General features: G+C 41.4%; 3 protein-coding genes across 3 annotated transcripts in view; all 3 read left to right on the forward strand.

Moving 5' to 3' along the window:
* ptdss1a (phosphatidylserine synthase 1a) overlaps positions 1 to 19,238 on the forward strand; it is a 53,420-nt gene extending 34,182 nt beyond the window's left edge. Inside the window, exons 12-13 of the mRNA XM_034174970.1 lie at positions 18,821 to 18,887; positions 19,011 to 19,238. Of these exons, the coding sequence (XP_034030861.1) occupies positions 18,821 to 18,887; positions 19,011 to 19,105 (162 nt within the window). The 3' untranslated portion in view covers positions 19,106 to 19,238. The remainder of the gene's footprint in view (positions 1 to 18,820; positions 18,888 to 19,010) is intronic.
* LOC117514489 (kinesin-like protein KIF13A) lies at positions 3,404 to 3,949 on the forward strand. Its single transcript, XM_034174973.1, has 2 exons — positions 3,404 to 3,631; positions 3,839 to 3,949. The coding sequence occupies exons 1-2, from the start codon at positions 3,577 to 3,579 to the stop codon at positions 3,931 to 3,933; spliced, it is 150 nt and encodes a 49-aa protein (XP_034030864.1). The 5' UTR covers positions 3,404 to 3,576; the 3' UTR covers positions 3,934 to 3,949.
* Positions 19,239 to 20,746: 1,508 nt separating the features above from the next.
* Positions 20,747 to 22,311, forward strand: LOC117514488 (E3 ubiquitin-protein ligase NHLRC1-like). The gene is given in 4 exon segments (XM_034174972.1): positions 20,747 to 21,052; positions 21,054 to 21,083; positions 21,085 to 21,395; positions 21,397 to 22,311. Coding segments are annotated over 4 exon segments (1,383 nt in total). The 5' UTR covers positions 20,747 to 20,803; the 3' UTR covers positions 22,190 to 22,311.
* The last annotated feature ends 2,273 nt before the right edge of the window (positions 22,312 to 24,584 follow it).

A 24,584-nucleotide genomic window follows, 5' to 3' on the forward strand; every position in this document is an offset into this window, starting at 1 on the left:
AGTTCCCAGGTCCTGGTCACCAGTAGTCCACTTCTTCATCACCATCGTTGACAAGCAACTTGCTTTCATTTTATAGTCAAAGTCCAATGTGCACAGAAACCTCTGGATAATTTAGCCGTTAAAAAATATTTGTAAAGGTGAATAGTGGTCATGTATTTTACTTATATTTGGTTATTTATTTCTAAATATTTTAGCAGTTTTATGGATATTGTGTAAAAATGTTTAGCACCTGAATATTGTTGTTGTCATCGTGGCAACCCCTCGACTGTGAAGAAGACTGTCTCTTAATCGATTCCTGGTTGGGATGGTGGACGCGGAGATGACTCAACAGGCCCAGTCTCTGCCCCTCAGGATCTTGCCCTCTGTCCTTTCTCTTTCTCCCCTTCTCCACTGTGTTTGTCTGTATGTTTTCAAAGACTTCCACTCCTGTGTGGATTATTGCTCACCAGCTGGCTCAGTCCGTCACTTGGTCTTCCCAGGTCTTCCAGTCGATGGAGGAGCTCTTGAAGGTCAGAAGGTCCTTGTAGTGTTTATTCTGCCCTCCTTTGGACTATTTTCCTTCACTCAGCTGGGAGTAGAAGATCTGCGTGGGAAGTTGGCTGTCATTCATCCTAACGATGTAGCCCACCTACCGAAGCTGGTTCTTGATGATGACACACTCACTCTATGATATGAAGCTTGCCTTCAGCCAGGACACTTATGTTGGTATGGTAGTCTTCCCACGGGGTGCGGAGGGTACTCCTCACGCGGTGTTGGTGGAATTGCTCAAGGGTCTTCAGGTGGTGCCAGTAGATGGTCAAAGTCTCAGATCAGCAGGGTTGGCATAACAACAGCTTTGTAGATGAGGATATTTGTCTCCCTTGGAAGTCCCTTGGAACACCTCCCAAGGGAGGCGCCCAGGTGCCCGAACCACCTCAGCTGGCTCCTTTCAACATGAAGGAGCAGCGGCTCTACTCCGAGCTCCCCATGGATGATTGAGCTATGGAAGCGCATTTTGGCTGCTTGTACTCGCGATCTAGTTAAAATTTCGTTGACAGTAAAAGCTATATTCTATTCTTTAATGCATCAATAATTACAACCATATTACACATTTTATTCTGAAATATTGAAAAATGAGAACTTTTATAGTTGGCACTTTAAGTATTTTTTTAATGGTTGTATTTCTATGCTAACAAAACTTCTACTTGTAAGAGTATTTCTACAGTGCTGTGATTCCTACTAAGTATAAGATCTGAGTATTTCTTACCACAGCTGGTTCTTAAAGATATTTCAAAAATAAAAAATGTAATAATAATGACATAGGGGAAGCCGGGGCACAGTGGATCAGAAATGTTGTTTTGTGGCAGCATAAACACATTATGCATAGGTTGAGGTCATTCTATTGTGGATTTAATAGAGCAAGTTATTGTTTATAAGGCTGTGTTATTTATGTCTCCCTAAGTGTAATTTACAGATGTTTAAAATCGATTTTAAAATTTTTGATTCACTGTGCCCCGGACACTAATTCACGGGGCACAGTGAATCAACTTGGAATATAATGAAAAAACACATGATTATTAAGATTTCATCAAAATTATTAAATATATGCTGATGCATATACAAACTATAATCCAGCAAACCAGCCATGTAATGTGTGAATGTCTTATATAGTGATATAAGTCCTTTTAGAAGCTATTATAAATACAACTGTCATAATTTCTGTTCAAAAATGTAAACACTTGTTTATATACACAAATTATAGAAATAATTCATGGAAAAAAAATGTATAAGCTTCAGCAAATAATATTTGTCATGCACTTGATCCTGGGGCTTAGTAATTCACTTTCTAGACTGATTCACTGTGCCCCGGGTGCATGTGACACACGAGTCATGTTATTAAATAGCTGACAGCCTGGAGAAGACATAACACATGCTCATCAGTTCAACGGAGTAGTCTTCTAATAACATTTTTGGGCCACCTTGCGAGAAATAAATACAAAGACACTGACATCCACAAAATTTACTTTTGAAAAAAACTGACGTCACTTGCCATTTAGTTTTACCCTTTAATGTATCCAAAAACAAAACACTAATTTATAAGTGGGATGTCTTTATGCATACAAATATGGCATAACTGCTGTAGGTTTGTAGATATAGCTACTGATGCACTTTGCCCCGGGTGCATGTGACACACATGAGTCATGTTATCAAACAGCTGATAGTCTGGAGAAGACATAACACATGCTCATCAGTTCGACGGCGTAGTCTCCTCATAACTTTTTTGGGCCACCTTGCGAGAAATAAATACAAAGACACTGACATCCACAAAATTTACTTTTGATAGGAAAAAACTGACTTCACTTGCCATTTAGTTTTACCCGTTAATGTATCCAAAAACAAAACACTAATTTATAAGTGGGATGTCTTTATGCATAAAATATGGCATAACTGCTGTAGTTTTGTAGATATAGCTACTGATGCACTTTGCACCGGGTGCATGTGACACACATGAGTCATATTATCAAATAGCTGATAGTCTGGAGAAGACATAACACATGCTCATCAGTTCGACGGCGTAGTTTTCTAATAACATTTTTGGGCCACCTTGCAAGAAATAAATACAAAGACACTGACATCCACAAAATTTACTTTTGATAGGAAAAAACTGACTTCACTTGCCATTTAATTTTACCCTTTAATGTATCCAAAAACAAAACACTAATTTATAATTGGGATCTTTATGCATAAAAATATGGCATAACTGCTGTAGTTTTGTAGATATAGCTACTGATGCACTTTGCACCGGGTGCATGTGACACACATGAGTCATATTATCAAATAGCTGATAGTCTGGAGAAGACATAACACATGCTCATCAGTTCGACGGCGTAGTTTTCTAATAACATTTTTGGGCCACCTTGCAAGAAATAAATACAAAGACACTGACATCCACAAAATTTACTTTTGATAGGAAAAAACTGACTTCACTTGCCATTTAATTTTACCCTTTAATGTATCCAAAAACAAAACACTAATTTATAATTGGGATATCTTTATGCATAAAAATATGGCATAACTGCTGTAGTTTTGTAGATATAGCTACCGATTCACCGTACCCCGGTCTCCCTACTATATGTTAACAAACGTGTGTGTGTGTGTGTGTGTGTGTGTGTGTGTGTGTGTGTGTGTGTGTGTGTGTGTGTAAATAATTTTTAGACATGAAAATAGGTATAATTAATTTTTACATTTGATTACATTTTTGGTCGTGTGTGTGTGTGTGTGCGCGCGCGCTTGCGTTTCCACGGCGTGTCCGTGTCCGTGTCCGTGGGTGGGTTGGAGGACAGCAGCAGTGCTCCCAGTGGAAGATGGCGGTGGGGATGCTGTCTGGGGCTGGAGCTCAGACCCGCATTTGCACAAGAATAACCCCGCGTGGGTGTGAAAGTGGGTAAAATGGAGATGTTGCGGTGTGTTGTCCTCGAGCCGTGGACTCTTTGGGGCCCGTCGAACTAAACTCGGCCGCTTTTTGTCCGCTGCTCACGCACGGCGGTGACTCCTCGGCGCGCGGGCGGGCAGGGTGGGAGTGAAAAGTGCACGAAAATGTCGGATACAAAGGTAAAAGTTGCAGTGAGAGTTCGGCCCATGAACCGCAGGGGTAAGTAGATATTTAGCTCTTACCGAGCTGTTTTTGTCTCTTCTTGCGTTCTTGCTACGCTGTCTTCAAAGTTTGCATTTCATCGCCATTTGTGGCTCCCAGCCCCGAAGTATGAGCTCGAGAAAGAAGAATAAATAAATCATCTTAGATTTGGCTTTTCAAACTCCTCCAATCTGCTTTACCTTCACAACGCACTTCTTTCTGCAGAAATTGAGCTGAAGACAAAATGTGTGGTGGATATGGAGGATAACCAAACAGTTCTGCACCCGCCGCCTTCTAATGCTAAAGGAGAGAGCAGGTAAACAAAGTGTTGGGGGAAAAAAGATAGTATTTTTTATCAGATTTTATAAAGTGAGAGAGAGAGGAAGAAAAACGTAAGGATTTAGTGCTTTCAAATCGGGGTGTCAAACTCAGGGAGAGGGGGCCAGATGAGGTCTGTCCGATAGATTACGGCCGTCTTATCATTTTACATTAGACTGGAAAAAAGTGTGCACTGATTTATCCATAACATTTGTTAAATCCTGGGGACAATTTTACAAATACATCACTAAGTTTTGGATAAATCTTGCTATTATCTGATCCTATAGTTGCAATTAAGCTTTTCTTTACAATCTTAGGTACACACTGTGCTTTGTGCAGCTACAGCCAGTCAGATAGCAGAGAGAGTTTCTAACTGAAAAGCAGATTTGGAGCATCAGATGAAAGGAGTGACTTAGGTGATAGGGGACAGATAGTAAAGTGAACAAGGTTGTAAAGTTCTAAAGCTTGTACTCTTGATATAAGAACTTGTACAATATGATGTGACTCATACACTTTTGCCCACATTTATTTTATGTATTTGTTAATACCATTACTGTAGGTTTAACAACGCTATTACACTTTATACACTAATTACCATTTTTGTTTATCATGTTAGCTTGCTGGGTACGGTTGGCTTATTCACAGATAATTTAGCTCTTCCACTAGCTTATTTTTGCCATTTACAATTCTGTTTTACATGGTGTAGATTTTTAATGATTCATCAGTTTATGTGTTCCTCTAAAGACAACATATACTGTAGTACCTAAGTTCTTAGGTTTCCATTTGATAGCATAATGATTATACTTTTTATTTTCCTATAGTATGCTAACAGAGTTACTTTAGATAGATACCAGTACACTCACAGCTTCTGCTTCTACAGCTTAGCTTACTAACTATATTTGATTTTACTACTAGTCTAAATACTAATTACCTATACTACAATCTTCTCCTGTGATGTCTTATCCTTCTTATGTCTTATTATTTATTATATATATATACCATTTTCTTGAGCTGTTGGGTGGGTAGGGAGAGTTCCCATGGGATAAAAAAGCTTTTCAACCTACCATCCCTGGTTCTCAAGACCAGGCACCTAAGTGGCTCTACTCTACTCTTTTCTACTCTCCTATTTTACTCTTCCTTTTTAGATATTTAGATATACCTTTGTATACTGGCATAGTTCCACCTTAGAATTAAAAAATAATATATAAGATATACCTTACTGAATTTTCATATGCACTGACTGCCAAGCCATTGCAGTCAGTGCACATTTATTTTTGCTTTTTTAAATTTATATTTTAATTTTGTTTTATTTCATTTTAACTATTTATTTGTGCAGAGTAAACTGCTAGAATGAATGTGAGTGAGTGAGTCCACTGGACAAACTCAGAAATGCGTGTACCTAGAAACCTTCAATCAAGTATTCCAGTGAATATTAATATGCCGATCAACATACTAGAAGTTAGTTTATGTGGTCTTATTCAATCATGAGATATTGATAAACTACTGATTTCTGTTGGATACCATTTTGTTAGTCAGTTATATGATTCCATGCTGCCACCTAGTGTTAGTACTGTTAGATGAAGAAATCTTAATGGCTCATCATGTGATGACAGGTTCAAAATGTGGGACTGTTAACTCTTTACTCATATTAAGGATTTAGCACAAGTTTACATACCAGCTGCAAAGACAGTACATGTTTAATCATTTGTACAGACATCATTTCATAAAATCACAGTACAGCTCATTAAATGTGTTTGAATGTTTAATTATATACTTTTAAAAAATGATGTTATTTTATGTTTGTTTACACTGGGAAAGCAGAATTTCATAAGTGGCCCAAGGCTAATTTGAGTTTAAGACCAGATGTCAGTTGAATGTTTGGGGATTTCAGACTTTTTGTTGGACAAACCAAGATAATGGAAAATGGCACATTGCATTTTAAGAAATTGTGCTCTGCCCATCTTTATCATGCTGCTCTTCTTCACTTCTGCACACAACCGAGACTTATGTTCTGATTAGTTCTTGGCTGAGAGACCACGTAGGAACACCAGGAAGTGCATGTTTCTCCAAGTAGAACTAGAACTGCATCAGGAATGGGCAATCAGGGTAAACTAGCCTATATATTCTGGATAAATCCTCAGTAATGTCCATCATAGGTTTTTCTGAAGAGGGGGTAGGTAAAGGCAGTGGAGTGTAGGAAAGTCTGGCGTAACCTGGATGAGATAAATGAAGCCACGCCCACCTGTCTTGAAGTTATGGAGCTAGCTCAGGTTACAACTTGACACTGGGTTTGGTTAATTTATTATTAGTACATGTTTTTGTTGAGTGGGCGGTGCTTTGTCAAACTATGACTCCCAATTAGCCTCAGTAACCGTGGCAGTATATTACTATAGCGACTGTTAACCATTTAGCAACTTCATGGATAGATAAAGCTGGGTATCATCTGCGTAAATGAAAATTTAAGCAATGCCGTCTAATAATACTGCCTAAGGGAAGCATGTATAAAGTGCATAAAATTGGTCCTAGCACAGAACCTTGTGGAACTCCATAATTAACCTTAGTCTGTGAAGAAGATTCCCCATTTACATGAACAAATTGTAATCTATTAGATAAATATGATTCAAACCACCGCAGCGCAGTGCCTTTAATACGTATGGCATGCTCTAATCTCTGTAATAAAATTTTATGGTCAACAGTATCAAAAGCAGCACAGAGGTCTAACAGAACAAGCACAGAGATGAGTCCACTGTCTGAGGCCATAAGAAGATCATTTGTAACCTTCACTAATGCTGTTTCTGTACTATTATGAATTCTGAAACCTGACTGAAACTCTTCAAATAGACCATTCCTCTGCAGATGATCAGTTAGCTGTTTTACAACTACCCTTTCAAGAATCTTTGAGAGAAAAGGAAGGTTGGAGATTGGCCTATAATAGCTAAGATAGCTGGGTCAAGTGATGGCTTTTTAAGTAATGGTTTTTTAAGTAATGGTTTAATTACTGCCACCTTAAAAGCCTGTGGTACATAGCCAACTAATAAAGATAGATTGATCATATTTAAGATCGAAGCATTAAATAATGGTAGGGCTTCCTTGAGCAGCCTGGTAGGAATGGGGTCTAATAGACATGTTGATGGTTTGGATGAAGTAACTAATGAAAATAACTCAGACAGAACAATCTGAGAGAAAGATCTAACCAAATACCGGCATCACTGAAAGCAGCCAAAGATACGATACGTCTTTGGGATGGTTATGAGTAATTTTTTCTCTAATAAAAATTTTATTAGCAAAAAAGTCATGAAGTCATTACTAGTTAAAGTTAAAGGAATACTCGGCTCAATAGAGCTCTGACTCTTTGTCAGCCTGGCTACAGTGCTGAAAAGAAACCTGGGGTTGTTCTTATTTTCTTCAATTAGTGAGTAGTAAATGTCCTAGCTTTACGGAGGGCTTTTTTATAGAGCAACAGACTCTTTTTCCAGGCTAAGTGAAGATCTTCTAAATTAGTGAGATGCCATTTCATCTCCAGCTTACGGGTTATCTGCTTTAAGCTGCGAGTTTGTGAGTTTACCACGGAGTCAGGCACTTCTGATTTAAAGCTCTCTTTTTGAGAGGAGCTACAGCATCCAAAGTTGTCTTCAATGAGGATGTAAAACTATTGACGAGATACTCTATCTCACTTACAGAGTTTAGGTAGCTACTCTGCACTGTGTTGGTATATGGCATTAGAGAACATAAAGAAGGATCATATCCTTAAACCTGGTTACAGCACTTTCTGAAAGACTTCTAGTGTAATGAAACTTATTCCCCACTGCTGGGTAGTCCATCAGAGTAAATGTAAATGTTATTAAGAAATGATCAGACAGAAGGGAGTTTTCAGGGAATACTGTTAAGTCTTCAATTTCCATACCATAAGTCAGAACGATCTAAGATATGATTAAAGTGGTGGGTGGACTCATTTACATTTTGAGCAAAGCCAATTGAGTCTAATAATAGATTAAATGCAGTGTTGAGGCTGTCATTCTCAGCATCTGTGTGGATGTTAAAATCGCCCACTATAATTATCTTATCTGAGCTAAGCACTAAGTCAGACAAAAGATCTGAAAATTCACAGAGAAACTCACAGTAACGACCAGGAGGACGATAGATAACAACAAATAAAACTGGTTTTTGGGACTTCCAATTTGGATGGACAAGACTAAGAGTCAAGCTTTCAAATGAATTAAAGCTCTGTCTGGGTTTTTGATTAATTAATAAGCTGGAATGGAAGATTGCTGCTAATCCTCCGCCTCAGCCCATGCTACGAGCATTCTGGCAGTTAGTGTGACTCGGGGGTGTTGACTCATTTAAACTAACATATTCATCCTGCTGTAACCAGGTTTCTGTAAGACAGAATAAATCAATATGTTGATCAATTATTATATCATTTACTAACAGGGACTTAGAAGAGAGAGACCTAATGTTTAATAGACCACATTTAACTGTTTTAGTCTGTGGTGCAGTTGAAGGTGCTATATTATTTTTTCTTTTGAATTTTTATGCTTAAATAGATTTTGCTGGTTATTGGTAGTCTGGGAGCAGGCACCGTCTCTACGGGGATGGGGTAATGAGGGATGGCAGGGGGAGAGAAGCTGCAGAGAGGTGTGTAACTACAACTCTGCTTCCTGGTCCCAACCCTGGATAGTCACGGTTTGGAGGATTTAAGAAAATTGGCCAGATTTCTAGAAATGAGAGCTGCTCCATCCAAAGTGGGATGGATGCCGTCTCTCCTAACAAGACCAGGTTTTCCCCAGAAGCTTTGCCAATTATCTATGAAGCCCACCTCATTTTTTGGACACCACTCAGACAGCCAGCAATTCAAGGAGAACATGCGGCTAACATGTCACTCCCGGTCCGACTGGGGAGGGGCCCAGAGAAAACTACAGAGTCCGACATTGTTTTTGCAAAGTTACACACCGATTCAATGTTAATTTTAGTGACCTCCGATTGGCGTAACCGGGTGTCATTACTGCCGACGTGAATTACAATCTTACCAAATTTACACTTAGCCTTAGCTAGCAGTTTCAGATTTCCTTCAGTGTCGCCTGCTCTTTCCCCCAGAAGACAATTGACTATGGTTGCTGGTGTCGCTAACTTCACATTTCTCAAAACAGAGTCGCCAATAACCAGAGTTTGATCCTCGGCGGGTGTGTTGTTGAGTGGGGAAAAACGGTTAGAAATGTGAACGGGTTGGCGGTGTACACGGGGCTTCTGTTTAGGGCTATGCTTCCTCCTCACAGTCACCCAGTCGGCCTGCTTTCCCCGCTGCTCGGGATCTGCCAGAGGGAAACTAACGGCGGCTAAGCTACCTTGGTCCGCACCGACTACAGGGGCCTGGCTAGCTGTAGAATTTTCCACGGTGCGGAGCCGAGTCTCCAATTCACCCAGCCTGGCCTCCAAAGCTACGAATAAGCTACACTTATTACAAGTACCATTCCTGCTAAAGGAGGCCGAGGAATAACTAAACATTTCACACCCAGAGCAGAAAAGTGCGGGAGAGACAGGAGAAGCCGCCATGCTAAACCGGCTAAGAGCTAGTAGCTGCGCTAAGCTAGCGGATTCCTAAAAACACACAAAGTGAATAATGTGTAAATAATTTAGAGGTGATTCAGCAGAGGGAGTGCTTTAGTTAAGGCACGTAAAGATTACACTGTGAAACAAATTGTTATCTAGGTAACTAGATCAATCTAACTGCGCAGATTAGCAGCTAACAGATACAGCAAAACACCGCTGTGCTCCGGAACAGGAAGTGTTACAATACCGCAGTGAGAGCAACCACCAGTAGAGGCCAGTAGAGAGTGTCATCAGGTGTGCTCAGCCTGTCAAGAACTAGGAAACACCATACTTTAACAATAGGCTGTGGTTGCAGTAGGTAGATGTGGAAACATGCAGATCAGGTCATCTCCAGGAGCAGGATTGGTGGTGCTGCAGTATAAAATACAGTAGGTGTTTGTGAGGGTATCTTGCAAGCAGTGGTGGGCACAGTTCCGATACCGATAATTATCGAAGATAATGTTTTCATTATCGGATTATCTTTTCAGATAACTTTGAAAACCATTATCGCACTAATTATCTTCCGATAAATTTTTGTCCGATAATTTTTAGACCATTAATGTGGTAAACAAAGCTGAACAGCTACAAACTCTTATAAAATTTAAAATCTGTTGAACACCTACCAGTTAAATGTTTTGTAGCAAATGTGTAGTTCTACCCTCTGCAAAAAGAGAAGAGCTGCTTCTAGAAGAAACCGCTCTATCCTCTGCAGGCAAAGGAGAACTGGTCACACACACACACAAAAACCCTCATTTCTTTTAACCCCATACTGATACGACGGCGATTTCACCCAAGTCATCCAGAGGCATACATTTTTATCGTTCAAATTTTAACCAAACTAATTTCGGACAAGTTATTTAAATTAACGTCATGTCTGAAGTTTTATAAAGTGAAAATATCAGATATATGTTTTAGTTTTAAAGTAATGCACTAATTTTTAAGTTTTTAGTGTGAACATGCTGTGCCAAGTGCATTATGGGTAGGATAGGGTAACTCTCAGTATGTTCAAGACTGAAAAAATGCATATTGAGAACACTCTGATTAGGTTCCACAGATAACAGCATTAAACTATAGTGCCTACAAACTCTTGTGAATATATTCTCTGGGTTTATAGACGTTATTGTGTTGCCGTTTAGTAAACTCCATGCATCTTAAACATAGCAGAGTAGCAGCAGACACAGATTATCTGGAATTTTGTTTGGCAGGTTTTCACAGTCTCTACTGCCATCTACTGGTCACTAGGTGTTCCAGGCAGTATTCAAACTGAAGCTGGCTGATATTTTCAATCACTGTACTCGGTTCCAGCTAAAAATATAACCACAGAACCGCACGGTGTAAAGTTCAGAGCGCACGATTTATGTTCTCACACACATTGTACGTTCAAAAACCACACATCGGACTCGTGTTTCCAGAAGCAAAACGTAAACGGAAGCTTTTTTTTTTTCAACCTTAATTTACAAAAACTCTCGATGGGAGACATCAAAGTTTAAAAAAACAAACAAAAAAAAAAACATTACAGGTCTGCGGTGTTTGCACAGACACAGTGCGAGAGGTGGTCGTGAGATGTTAAACGCAGCTCCTTACTCCATGTATACTAAACGATGCAGGACACACGATTGACCTGAAACTCAGTGCGATCAAAAAATTCTCGCACAAATGAAAAAATCACTGAAAAGGGGCCAAAACTCGCACAGGTAAACCCAGCTTAAGTACTGAATGTCTGCACCAGCTAGTAGATCATGGCAGTGTTCTATTTATTTTTGACACCGGTTATATCAGACGGTTATCTAATTACAACTTGGCGTTTTGTTTTGTTTTGTTTATTTATTTATTTATTGAAAATGCCTGTTTTTACAAATAAAAAAACGGAATATTTACAAAGCACATTTATCTGTAAACGCCAACACACGACACACATCACATTAACGTGTTGGTTTACATAATGAATGACCCAACCAATCAGTGTTTAGCGGAGGCACATTTTACCCAGAATCCTTTGCAATCTGTCTGTGTTACAAAACTTCAGAATTAGTGCATTATTCAACATTAAAAGATATGTTATATTTAATTTTGTACAATGAGAAATTGACATTAATGGAGTTATTCTATCAGTATTCATTTTATTTATACACCAACCATAACGCAGCATTGCTTTATTTCCAAAACCTCCGCCTGACGGAAGAATTGCGATTGAGTAGAGAGTTGAGCTTCATGGCTCCTCTCAGCTTGCTTCTGTGCTGGAAGCCATGTAGTAAACAAGTGTTTCCAGCAGGGGGCAAGATGTTCAAAGAAGAAGTGTGGGCTCATTGTTTGGGTGTGTCGGTTTTGATGCTCCAGAAGCGATTGTGGTGTTAAAACTCAAAATCAGCTTGTTAGTAGTTGCAAATGTACCAGAGACAATACTGGAATTTATTGGTTATCGGTTATCTGTAACTTCCGATACATTTTGGGTGGTTTATCGTTTTATCTTTATCAAGATAAATTTTCAGTTATCTGTTATCAAAGTTAATATTTTTGGTTATCTGTGCCCACCACTGCTTGCAAGGCATGGTGAGAAAAGTTCTTCGAGTATCTCAGAAAACCTTACATTACTTTGTGCTTCTTCCTTCCATCCATCTGTGCAAGACTCTTGTGCAAATACTCCTAAACACTCAATGGATTTAAAAGAAATAATAAAGTGGTAGCAGCAGCTGCTATGCTGTGTCCCTGATCCTGTCTGGTCTCAGTAGCTAAGGCAGAGTAGGTTCTGGTTAGTATGTGGATGGGAGACCTCTTAAGAACACCAGGGGCTGTATGTGTTTCTCTGGGTAAAACTGGAGTTGTCAGGAAGGTCATCCAGTTTAAAACTTGTGCCAAATCCCAATGCAGAGCCGTACTGGCTGTGCTGTGGCAATCCTGTCCACACAGGGGCAGCTGAAAGGGGGGGAATTGGACAGTGGTAGCAACCATATGAAGAGGTGCATGAAGGAAATCCTTCGGTATTTCTGGAATGGCATTGCGTCAAATGAGAAGTTACTTGGGGAGACTCAGATGAGGAGTATTTCTTGCATGGTAAGGGAGCGTCTGTGTCGTCTTGCTATGTGGTGCATTTTTGTGGGCATGATCCAACATGCAAGTGCCTCAGTGTTGAGGACCCCAGTGGGCTGGTGAAGGCCAAGAGGTTGCCACACATTCATCACCTGGCTGGTTCATAAACTGTTCCTTTGGCGAAGTGGGCAGAGACCTTTTGTCTGTGGATGGTTGCTATCCAGGACCCAGGATGAGGTCTGACATTTTCAAGGTGAGTTAAGTAGACCTTTGTGCTTATTTGGCGCATTATATGTTACTGACTTTGTAAAACCCACACAAGTCTGGGAACATGTGCTGGGGTTACGTGTCACCACAGCCACACACTGCAGAACCGCCGTGGATCCTGAGTACCAGTTAACCATGCAGACAATCTTCCCATTCCACCTCCTGAAAGAAACCAGGTAATCTGCAACAGCCACATATACATAGGCATTCCCTTGCTGCTGGGGTCCGTACTGAGGCACATACACACTGCATCATACATGAGGAAATAAGCCACATTGCCATAACTGATGGGTTCTTCGCAAAGCAAATAGTCCACCTCGTGACTTTTCATAAGTAACCACTCATTTTGCACACAAATTCAGACCAAGTCACAGACATCCAGTCATTGCCTTAGTCCAGTGACTACAGTCCCAGTCTCACAATACAGTGAGTCTGGAAACACCAGGACCCTGACAACGTGGGCCCTCTGTTTCTTCTGCAAAGATATCAGCATCATCATGACTCCATAAACACTTCCCAAATATCTGCTAATCTCATAGTTTGAGCTCTCAGGAACATGAATGTCATTGCTGAGATGATATTTGACTGTTTCTCTCAACAAGTACTTTCCCCGCAGATGCACTTCTAATAGATGGTTTATGATGTCTTTAAAAGCCTGGATCTTCAGCTGACCCAGGGTAATTGCATAACTAGACACTTGAACTCCTTACTTTCCTTCTCAAGTGCCACAGTCAGAACAGCTGTTGAATTTTCAAAGATTACAGCATTGTAACCAAAGTCAAGGTTGGTGAACCTTTACTCAGATTAAGGCACTGAAGTTGCTGGACTCCAAAGCCTTACCCAACACCCAGTTCATGCAGCAGTGTACAGTCTAGGATCAAGAACACATCCCTGAAGAATGTCATAATTCACTGGGAAGAATTCAGAAAATCTGCCTCCATCCATATAGCACTCACAGTACTATCATGTCCAGCAACCTCTTGGGGATTCTCTACAGATTCCCAGGCTGTTCTACAATTCCCTGTTACGTCGTCAGCCTAGAACTGCTATGACTCCTGTGGTCGATATTCGCAGTACCCTCTGAGGTGAACTACTCTTCTGTGAACATTGGCGACACCAGTGCAGTAAAGAGCTATCATTTGCTGTGTCTGTGGTTGCAAGTTCTCTGTCTAGATTGTATGCATACTTGTGTATACTACTGATCTTTAAGTTTAGCCACTTTCAGTCGAAGACACTGAGCAGACAGCTGTCTGCAGGACTTCAGCTGAAACCTTTAGGGAAGCTACAGCAAGTTTGGTCAGTTTCCAAACTAGCAGTTTCTATACGCTGCCATTCTGCATTAGCCTCTTGAAAACACAATTGATCTCTTCAGCTACACCATCCATATTGTGTAAATGAACTAACTGCATTAGTTCATGCAAGACGCAATCGATCATTTCAGATGCTGTTTTGATGCCTTCAGAATATGTAAGACTGCGATCAGATGATGTAAAAACTGGACATAGACCGCCGTCAGATATGTGTCCCGTCTCGATGGTGCCAAGAGTGTTTGAACATGTGCAACACACTCGGGACGTCGAGCGACAGGGACCAAATATGTAGACTGCTCATAGACTGCCATCCGAGTAAATGAGAAGACATAGTTCACTTAACTTAAGGGGGCTATCATTTTTTTACAGTGTATATTTAATTTATTTTAATATAAAAATACTTTTTAAATTACCAAAACATCACATATAATAATGAACAGAGATATCACGGACATATCACTGCAATATCGTATTTTAATGACCTTCACGTAAGCAGACAACGCAACCAATGTGACATGTGGCACTGAATGTGCGTAAGAGTATTCCTGAGTGTTCGTAGGATTTATTCTTACCTAATTATTAATTCATTCTTAACTAAGAACAAATCCTCAATAGGAAAACATTTAATGAATGCAACAGTCTTTGTACAAACTTCGGAAGCAGGACGGTTCGTGAATGAGGCCCAGTGATTTTCCATTCTCGGGGATGGATATAATGTGTGCATTATTATTGTTATTAATTTCTTCTACTTCTTACCCAACAGTGATACTAATCAGAAATGGGGATTTCTCCACAAATCCTACCTTGCATAAGTGATTTTAATAAGTGATCTTTACGTGCCTTAACTAAAGCACTCCCTCTGCTGAATCACCTCTAAATTATTTACACATTATTCACTTGTGTGTTTCCAGCAGGGGGCAAGATGTTCAAAGAAGAAGTGTGGGCTCATTGTTTGGGTGTGTCGGTTTTGATGCTTCCAGAAGCGATCGTGGTGTTAAAACTCAAAATCAGCTTGTTAGTAGTTGCAAATGTACCAGAGACAATACTGGAATTTATTGGTTATCGGTTATCTGTAACTTCCGATACATTTTTGGGTGGTTTATCGTTTTATCTTTATCAAAGATAAATTTTCAGTTATCTGTTATCAAAGTTAATATTTTTGGTTATCTGTGCCCACCACTGCTTGCAAGGCATGGTGAGAAAAGTTCTTCGAGTATCTCAGAAAACCTTTACATTACTTTGTGCTTCTTCCTTCCATCCATCTGTGCAAGACTCTTGTGCAAATAACTCCTAAACAACTCAATGGATTTAAAAGAAATAATAAAGTGGTAGCAGCAGCTGCTATGCTGTGTCCCTGATCCTGTCTGGTCTCAGTAGCTAAGCAGAGTAGGTTCTGGTTAGTATGTGGATGGGAGACCTCTTAAGAACACCAGGGGCTGTATGTGTTTCTCTGGGTAAAACTGGAGTTGTCAGGAAGGTCATCCAGTTTAAAACTTGTGCCAAATCCCAATGCAGAGCCGTACTGGCTGTGCTGTGGCAATCCTGTCCACACAGGGGCAGCTGAAAGGGGGGAATTGGACAGTGGTAGCAACCATATGAAGATGTGCATGAAGGAAAATCCTTCGGTATTTCTGGAATGGCATTGCGTCAAATGAGAAGTTACTTGGGGAGACTCAGATGAGGAGTATTTCTTGCATGGTAAGGGAGCGTCTGTGTCGTCTTTGCTATGTGGTGCATTTTTGTGGGCATGATCCAACATGCAAGTGCCTCAGTGTTGAGGACCCCAGTGGCTGGTGAAGGCCAAGAGGTTGCCCACATTTCACCTGGCTGGTTCATAAACTGTTCCTTTGGCGAAGTGGGCAGAGACCTTTTGTCTGTGGATGGTTGCTATCCAGGACCCAGGATGAGGTCTGACATTTTCAAGGTGAGTTAAGTAGACCTTTGTGCTTATTTGGCGCATTATATGTTACTGACTTTGTAAACCCACACAAGTCTGGGAACATGTGCTGGGGTTACGTGTCACCACAGCCACCACACTGCAGAACCGCCGTGGATCCTGATTACCAGTTAACCATGCAGACAATCTTCCCATTCCCACCTCCTGAAAGAAACCAGGTAATCTGCAACAGCCACATGATACATAGGCATTCCCTTGCTGCTGGGGTCCGTACTGAGGCACATACACACTGCATCATACATGAGGAAATAAGCCACATTGCCATAACTGATGGGTTCTTCGCAAAGCAAATAGTCCACCTCGTGACTTTTCATAAGTAACCACTCATTTTGCACACAAATTCAGACCAAGTCACAGACATCCAGTCATTGCCTTAGTCCAGTGACTACAGTCCCAGTCTCACAATACAGTGAGTCTGGAAACACCAGGACCCTGACAACGTGGGCCTCTGTTCTTCTGCAAAGATATCAGCATCATCATGACTCCATAAACACTTCCCAAATATCTGCTAATCTCATAGTTTGAGCTCTCAGAACATGAATGTCATTGCTGAGATGATATTTGAGTGTTTCTCTCAACAAGTACTTTCCCCGCAGATGCACTTCTAATAGATGGTTTATGATGTCTTTAAAAGCCTGGATCTTCAGCTGACCCAGGGTAATTGCATAACTAGACACTTGAACTCCTTACTTTCCTTCTCAAGTGCCACAGTCAGACAGCTGTTGAATTTTCAAAGATTACAGCATTGTAACCAAAGTCAAGGTTGGTGAACCTTTACTCAGATTAAGGCACTGAAGTTGCTGGACTCCAAAGCCTTACCCAACACCCAGTTCATGGCAGCATTGTACAGTCTAGGATCAAGAACACATCCCTGAAGAATGTCATAATTCACTGGGAAGAATTCAGAAAATCTGCCTCCAGTCCATATAGCACTCACAGTACTATCATGTCCAGCAACCTCTTGGGGATTCTACAGATTCCCAGGCTGTTCTACAATTCCCTGTTACGTCGTCAGCCTAGAACTGCTATGATTCCTGTGGTCGATATTCGCAGTACCCTCTGAGGTGAACTACTCTTCCTGTGAACATTGGCGACACCAGTGCAGTAAAGAGCTATCATTTGCTGTGTCTGTGGTTGCAAGTTCTCTGTCTAGATTGTATGCATACTTGTGTATACTACTGATCTTTAAGTTTAGCCACTTTCAGTCGAAGACACTGAGCAGACAGCTGTCTGCAGGACTTCAGCTGAAACCTTTAGGGAAGCTACAGCAAGTTTGGTCAGTTTCCAAACTAGCAGTTTCTATACGCTGCCATTCTGCATTAGCCTCTTTGAAAACACAATTGATCTCTTCAGCTACACCATCCATATTGTGTAAATGAACTAACTGCATTAGTTCATGCAAGACGCAATCAGATCATTTCAGATGCTGTTTTGATGCCTTCAGAATATGTAGACTGCGATCAGATGATGTAAAAACTGGACATAGACCGCCGTCAGATATGTGTCCCGTCTCGATGGTGCCAAGAGTGTTTTGAACATGTGCAACACACTCGGGACAGTCGAGCGACAGGGACCAAATATGTAGACTGCTCATAGACTGCCATCCGAGTAAATGAGAAGACATAAGTTCACTTAACTTAAGGGGGCTATCATTTTTTTACAGTGTATATTTAATTTATTTTAATATAAAAATACTTTTTAAATTACCAAAACATCACATATAATAATGAACAGAGATATCACGGACATATCACTGCAATATCGTATTTTAATGACCTTCACGTAAGCAGACAACGCAACCAATGTGACATGTTGGCACTGAAATGTGCGTAAGAGTATTCCTGAGTGTTCGTAGGATTTATTCTTACCTAATTATTAATTCATTCTTAACTAAGAACAAATCCTCAATAGGAAAACATTTAATGAATGCCACAGTCTTTGTACAAACTTCGGAAGCAGGACGGTTCGTGAATGAGGCCCAGTGATTTTCCATTCTCGGGGATGGATATAATGTGTGCATTATTATTGTTATTAATTTCTTCTACTTCTTATCCCAACAGTGATACTAATCAGAAATGGGGATTTCTCCACAAATCCTTACCTTGCATAAGTGATTTTAATCCTTGTGGTGTCTGTTATTCGAGTCCTTCCTAACTCAGCCATTGTCATGGTTGGGCATCCATGATGGTTCCTTCCATTAGTGGGTTCCCATATGACTATTACAGAAGCCAGTTTGTCAGGATGTCGAGACAATGACCTGCTAACAATAATTAATGTTTCAATCTTGTCAAATCAGTTTAGGGAGATCATATCTCGCTTGGTTGATATTGTGTTGCTGTCAGATGATATTCTACATGACACACAGCATCAAAACATAACACCTGCCTAAAGACTTCATAAAAGCAGCTGTTAAGGTCCATGTCTCACATCTGTACTATAAAACTGTCTCAGTTGTTGCTATGAAAAGCCTCCTTTTTGGTTTTCTTTGTCAATGGTTATTTGGTTCCTTATGTTCTTTACACAGATCCTGTCATGCTAGTGCTTTTCTCGCCTTGATCTTTGTCAGTACTTTCCATCCTTGTTCCTAAAGTATTTGCCTAACTACCTAATTATCTACTAACTGTAGAGGATTGGCTTTAGTTGACATGAGGAGTGTGTGGTTACTAATACTGTAGGCCAATATGTATAGTGCACTATATATACTTAAATGTAATGTATTATTTGTCTCATCTTCTGTCACAGAGTCTATCAGAATGTGATGACAGCAATTACACAGAATCTGCTGGGCATGTGCCAGAAAGGTGTAAAGGTGAAATTAACAATTGCATAACAGTGCTCGTTAGCTTACAAAGCAGTTTTCATGTGGTATAATGTAAGGGGCTGATCCCTTACTTTTTAACCATGTACCCTTACCATTTTACTCATGTTTCAGGAGAGCCACAAATGGATAGCAACAGCTCTGCTGCTAGACGGAGAGGAAGGGTTTTAGCAAGGCCCAAGACCATCAACGGCCTGGACAGCCAGTAGGAAATGTGGTAACACTGCTGGGACTCCTGGAGCTACTCCCTGGAGCTATGTGTACCAGATCATGTTGAAAGACTTTAAAGATGCAACCATTTTCTGGTGGGATTGAAGTATTGAACAAGCGGCAGCCTGCAGCAGAGGGAGCCGACACTAGTGGACAAACTGGTCCACGCAGTGTTAATAGGGATGCACACAAATGGTGTGCTCTGTAGTTACTAAACCACTGATCATAGGTTTCTGTGCAAAATAAAGGTATTTGTGCTTTTGTGTGTCTGTATTTGTCAAAGAGAGAGGAATTACATTTGTCAATTTTATATTTAACTGCATGGACAAGTCAAGTTTATAGTCTTAACAACCATTGTATCACAGTTATCTACATTTATCTGGTTTAAACCATAACCTTAACTCCCAGTATGGTGGGAGAATTTTTAAATTTGAGCCTTGACGTGTGTAGGAGGAAAAAGTGTTAAACTATCTGACACTCATTACACTTATTATTGTTAAAATTGTTTGTATTGGGATGTTGGCAGTTTTTCCAAATGTAGCAGCATTGGATCATTCCTGAGCACACAGTCGAAGTGTTAATGTTACCTGGAAATATCGTACATGTGTTTATTGTTTGAGTATTTAGTGAAGCGTCCTCGTTGACCTGCAGCTGCGTTCGTTCTTTCCCTGCGCTGATATAGAGGGCAGTGACTCAGACGTCTACACGCCGATCGACTGTGCAGGTGGCTCGGTTTTACTCTCGTTGCATTCGCTTGGTTGTGTCAAAGTTTTACGTTTATTCTGAAAATGTTAAATGAGCACTGCACACCAGGATGCCAGTATTTTTAATTGTAACATTTAATTCGCCCTTGGTGCCTGTTTGCAGGATTTTTTTTTTTTTAAATCCTAACATGTTTGGTTTCTGTTATACTGAATTTTGTACATGTGTGAGTTTCAGACACTTGCGTGCTTTACTGAATGTTTATTTTCATCTGCTGTCATTATAGATGTCACTGTCGTAGACAATCCAGGTACTGAACTCTGTGGACCAGATCTGCAACCTACGTGCTAAAGATTGGGATGTCACTTGCACAATGCTACATGTGCCGCCCCGGTGAATTAATGTTATTAAACCATTTTAAATTCCCCTTTGGCTCTTTTCATTCTTGCTTTCAGTAATTACCAAAGGCCTGCACGTTAAATGAGAATGTTATGATTTTAGATGTTCTCTCCTGATCTTGAGAGTGACCTTGCTCGATTCCTGTGGATTCAGAGCTGCAGTAAAGCGCTGCTGAATTGGCTGACATGAGCTCTGCCCCACCCCCCCGGATCAGATTTCACTCTGCACGCTGTGACTGAAATGGCCCCTGTGCGCTGCACTATAACAAGATGCACTTCAACGAAAGGTTGATGGTGCCTCAGGATTCAATTGGCATCATTTTTCATCCGATTTTAAACATTGCGTCCCTATCAGCCGGTGTGTTTGTGCAAGAATGAGACTCATTAAAGCCTTATTTTAACGGTGACAAGTACTCTGACTTGTACTAAACTGCTGCAGGATTGCAATATGATTAACATTTAAAACACATATCCTCATTGCTTCTACAAACTATATATTTATCTCCAGAAGGGGGAAGCAGAGAGCTTCACTGGTGCAGTGCATGTCACGTGATTTTTGCCTGGGCCTAAAGCGTAGGACGTGAGAGGTCAAAAAAAATGTTGCAGCAGCGGTGTTGTGCTTTATGTTTCTCTCGTGCTGCTACATTTAATTTTCTTGTCTTTCTTGGCTCGCAGAGCCTTCTGACGTGTGCAGTGCTCGACGAGCAGGCTGCAGGATATTTAGTCATGGCCCTGATTCCTGGTTCTCCAAACCCTGGCCGCCTGCATCTAGAAGACATTCTCAGAGAGATCCAGGTCAACTTGCTTGAGTGTAAAGTCTGCTTCGAGAAGTTCAGCACTCGGCGGGAAAGAGCGCAAGCCACAGAACCTTCCGTGTGGGTCATGTACTCTGCCTGGAATGCATCACGGCTCTGTCCCACCCTCTCCTGAGGAAGCTGGAGTGCCCATTCTGTCGGCAGTTCTGTAGTGTTGACAGCACCTCCCACTGCCAGGTTCTTAGTGACCTCCAGGAGCTGCTGTTGTCTCGGAGTCTCATGTCCTCTGCTGATGGTGATGTTCCTCACGGGTCACAAGGAGGTGGCCTGTGTTTGGCCTCTGCAGGTCCTCAGTCCTCTGTTCTGCACCTCTGCACAGTTTTCGGTGGCTGGGGGACACTCATCAACCCAAGCGGGATGGCTGTGTTGGGTCATCGGGGTGATAGTGGTGGTGCATGATGGAGAGAGGAGGGTGGTGCTCTTTAGTCCGCAGGGGAGGAAGCTACACAGTTTTGGGAAAAGAGGTAAAGCCCCTGGGGATATCTGCTACCCTTTAGATGTGGCAGTGACCCCCTGTGGTCATGTGGTGGTGACTGACGCAGGGGATAAAGCTGTGAAGGTTTTCACTTCCAGAGGGAACCACATGCTGATGGTTAAGGATTCCTTCCAGCTGCCATGGGGTGTGGACACAGACAGCCACGGGCACATCCTGGTGTCAGACGTTCAAGCGGGCTCACTGTCCCAGGTCACAGTGGACTATACTCATGGTGTAACTCTGGGCCTCCAAACGCCTGTTTCTGATCTCCAGCATCCCAAAGCAGTGAGGTGTTGTCGTCCGACTGGGAACACAGCTGTGATTGAGCATCTTGTTGATGACGTTCACCCACCGAGGAGCCAACACACAAGGCTGAAAGTGTTTACGAAAGACTTCCACCTTCTGTATCAGACAGACACTTTCAGCCTGACGCTGGAGTCAACAGTCTGGATCAACATGTCGGGCGTGGCTTTTGATGAACATGGGGACGTGGTCGTGATTGACTCTAATCAGGGGGTGATTTGGAGTTTGCGGATGCTGCAGAATAGGCCGACTATGACTCCTCTTGTGGGAGACCACCTTGTCCGCCCAGTTGGACTGGTCTTACTGAAAAACACTCTGGTCATACTGGACACTGGAGACAATGCAGTAAAAATATTTTCTGCTGATTCAGACGCTGGAACCAAGAGGTAATAGATGAGAGAGATTTCTTTTTCCAGGAAACACTGAGTCTGTAGATGTACAATGTACCACTATTTATGTTGAACATTAGTTACTATTAGCATATGCACTCAGATGTTAGCATTAGCATATGTGGTCACACCACTGATCTCTATATAACACTGGATCACTCATTGGCCAATATTTTTGAAGCAAACCAGCTGCCATATTACCACTCGCATGTCCTGCTCCTGACGCTCTTTTCTATTGATCTTTAATGAGGCGCACGCAACTTTATTCTTTGTAATTTTGTTAAAAAATACCTTCATGTGCAGCTATAAACTGCACAAGTCGCCAGATCAAAGACTGTGGACGAACATTTCACCTGTAAGTCTGATTGAAATGGGAAGTAATGAACAATAATTTGAAGAGTTCTATCCCTCATTTCAGCATATAGGCAAAGATAATAATAAGTGGCTTATTAACTCAACATGTGTAGCCACATGTTGAGTTTTGTGTTGGACGAACTATTTTAAGACATTTATGAGGTCTACTTGTGCATAGTTTTGGAGTTTAGACGTCGTTGCTACAAGCTTCATTACTAATATTAGGCTGAAGCTCCTCGAGCTGTGTGTAATAAATGTTGTCACTGCAGGATAAACTAACTCTCCTGTAGCTAGTTAGTGGGGTTTTATTCTTTCAGTGCAACTATTTAAAAAGAATCCTCTATTTCTATATTATCCATCATGACTTTTGTTTTCCATCCACTTTAGTTCTTGTTCACTTTTGTTCATGATATGGTACCAATACATACATACATACATACATATATATATATATATACGAGGGCTGTCAATAAAGTAACGGTCCTTTTATTTTTTCAAAAACTATATGGATTTCATTCATATGTTTTTACGTCAGACAAGCTTGAACCCTCGTGCGCATGCGTGAGTTTTTCCACGCCTGTCGGGTGACGTCATTCGCCTGTGAGCACTCCTTGTGGGAGGAGTCGTCCAGCCCCTCGTCGGAATTCCTTTGTCTGAGAAGTTGCTGAGAGACTGGCGCGTTGTTTGATCAAATTTTTTCTAAACCTGTGAGACACATCAAAGTGGACACGGTTCGAAAAATTAAGCTGGTTTTCAGTGAAAATTTTAACGGCTGATGAGAGATTTGAGGTGATTCTGTCGCTTTAAGGACTTTTCACGGTGCGAGACATCGCGCAGACGCTCTCAGGCGGCGTCATCAGCCTGTTCAAGCTGAAAACCTCCACATTTCAGGCTCTATTGATCCAGGACGTCGTGAGAGAACAGAGAAGTTTCAGAAGAAGTCGGTTTCAGCATTTTATCCGGATATTCCACTGTTAACGGAGATTTTTTTAATGAAAGACGTGCGGACGGATCCGCGCGTCGGGACGCAGCCGACGCGGTGCGGCGGCACAGGAAAAACACCTCCGTGTTGATAACCATTTGTAAAATCCAGGCGGCTTTTGATGGCTTTCAGTGGAGTGAGTATATGAGAAATTGTTTAACAGCAGGACATGTTCCAAGTTGTCCTTAGGGCTTCCAGCAGAGGTGTTTTTCCTGTGGCGGAGTGTCGCGTCGGCTGCGAGCCGCCGCGCGGACCCGTCCGCATGTCTTTCATTAAGAAAATCTCCTTTAACAGTGGAATATCCGGATAAAATGCTGAAACCGACTTCTTCTGAAACTTCTCTGTTCTCTCACGACGTCCTGGATCAATAGAGCCTGAAATGTGGAGGGTTTTCAGCTTGAACAGGCTGATGACGCCGCCTGAGAGCGCTGAGCGACGTCTCGCACCGTGGGAAGTCCTTAAAGCGACAGTATCACCTCAAAATCTCTCATCAGCCGTTAAAATTTTCACTGAAAACCAGCTTAATTTTTCGAACGTGTCCACTTCGATGTGTCTCACAGGTTTAGAAAAATTTTGATCAAACAACGCGCCAGTCTCTCAGCAACTTCTCAGACAAAGGAATTCCGACGAGGGGCTGGACGACTCCTCCCACAAGGAGTGCTCACAGGCGAATGACGTCACCGACAGGCGTGGAAAAACTCACGCATGCGCACGAGGGTTCAAGCATGTCTGACGTAAAAACATATGAATGAAATTCATATAGTTTTTGAAAAAAATAAAAAGGACCGTAACTTTATTGACAGCCCTCGTATACCTTCGTATTTGGTATACGAGGTCTGTTAGAAAAGTATCCGACCTTTTTATTTTTTCAAAAACCATATGGATTGAATCATGTGTGATTGCGTCAGACAAGCTTGAACCTTTGTGCGCATGCATGAGGTTTTTCACACCTGTTGGTTGCTTCATTCGCCTGTGAGCAAGCTTTGTGTGAGCACTGGTTCACCCTCTCGTCTTTTTTTATTGCGAATAAATGTTTGAACGTTTTGGAGCTTTGCTGCAT

The sequence above is a fragment of the Thalassophryne amazonica genome, chromosome 7, assembly GCF_902500255.1.
Source record: "Thalassophryne amazonica chromosome 7, fThaAma1.1, whole genome shotgun sequence".
In the NCBI taxonomy this organism is placed as follows: domain Eukaryota; kingdom Metazoa; phylum Chordata; class Actinopteri; order Batrachoidiformes; family Batrachoididae; genus Thalassophryne; species Thalassophryne amazonica.

Bases quoted from the DNA above. Each gene is read 5' to 3' on its own strand.
- LOC117514489 (XM_034174973.1), top strand. From the start codon at position 3,577: ATGTCGGATACAAAGGTAAAAGTTGCAGTGAGAGTTCGGCCCATGAAC. The intron at 3,632-3,838 runs GTAAGTAGATAT...TTCTTTCTGCAG, and splicing joins TCGGCCCATGAACCGCAGGG to AAATTGAGCTGAAGACAAAA.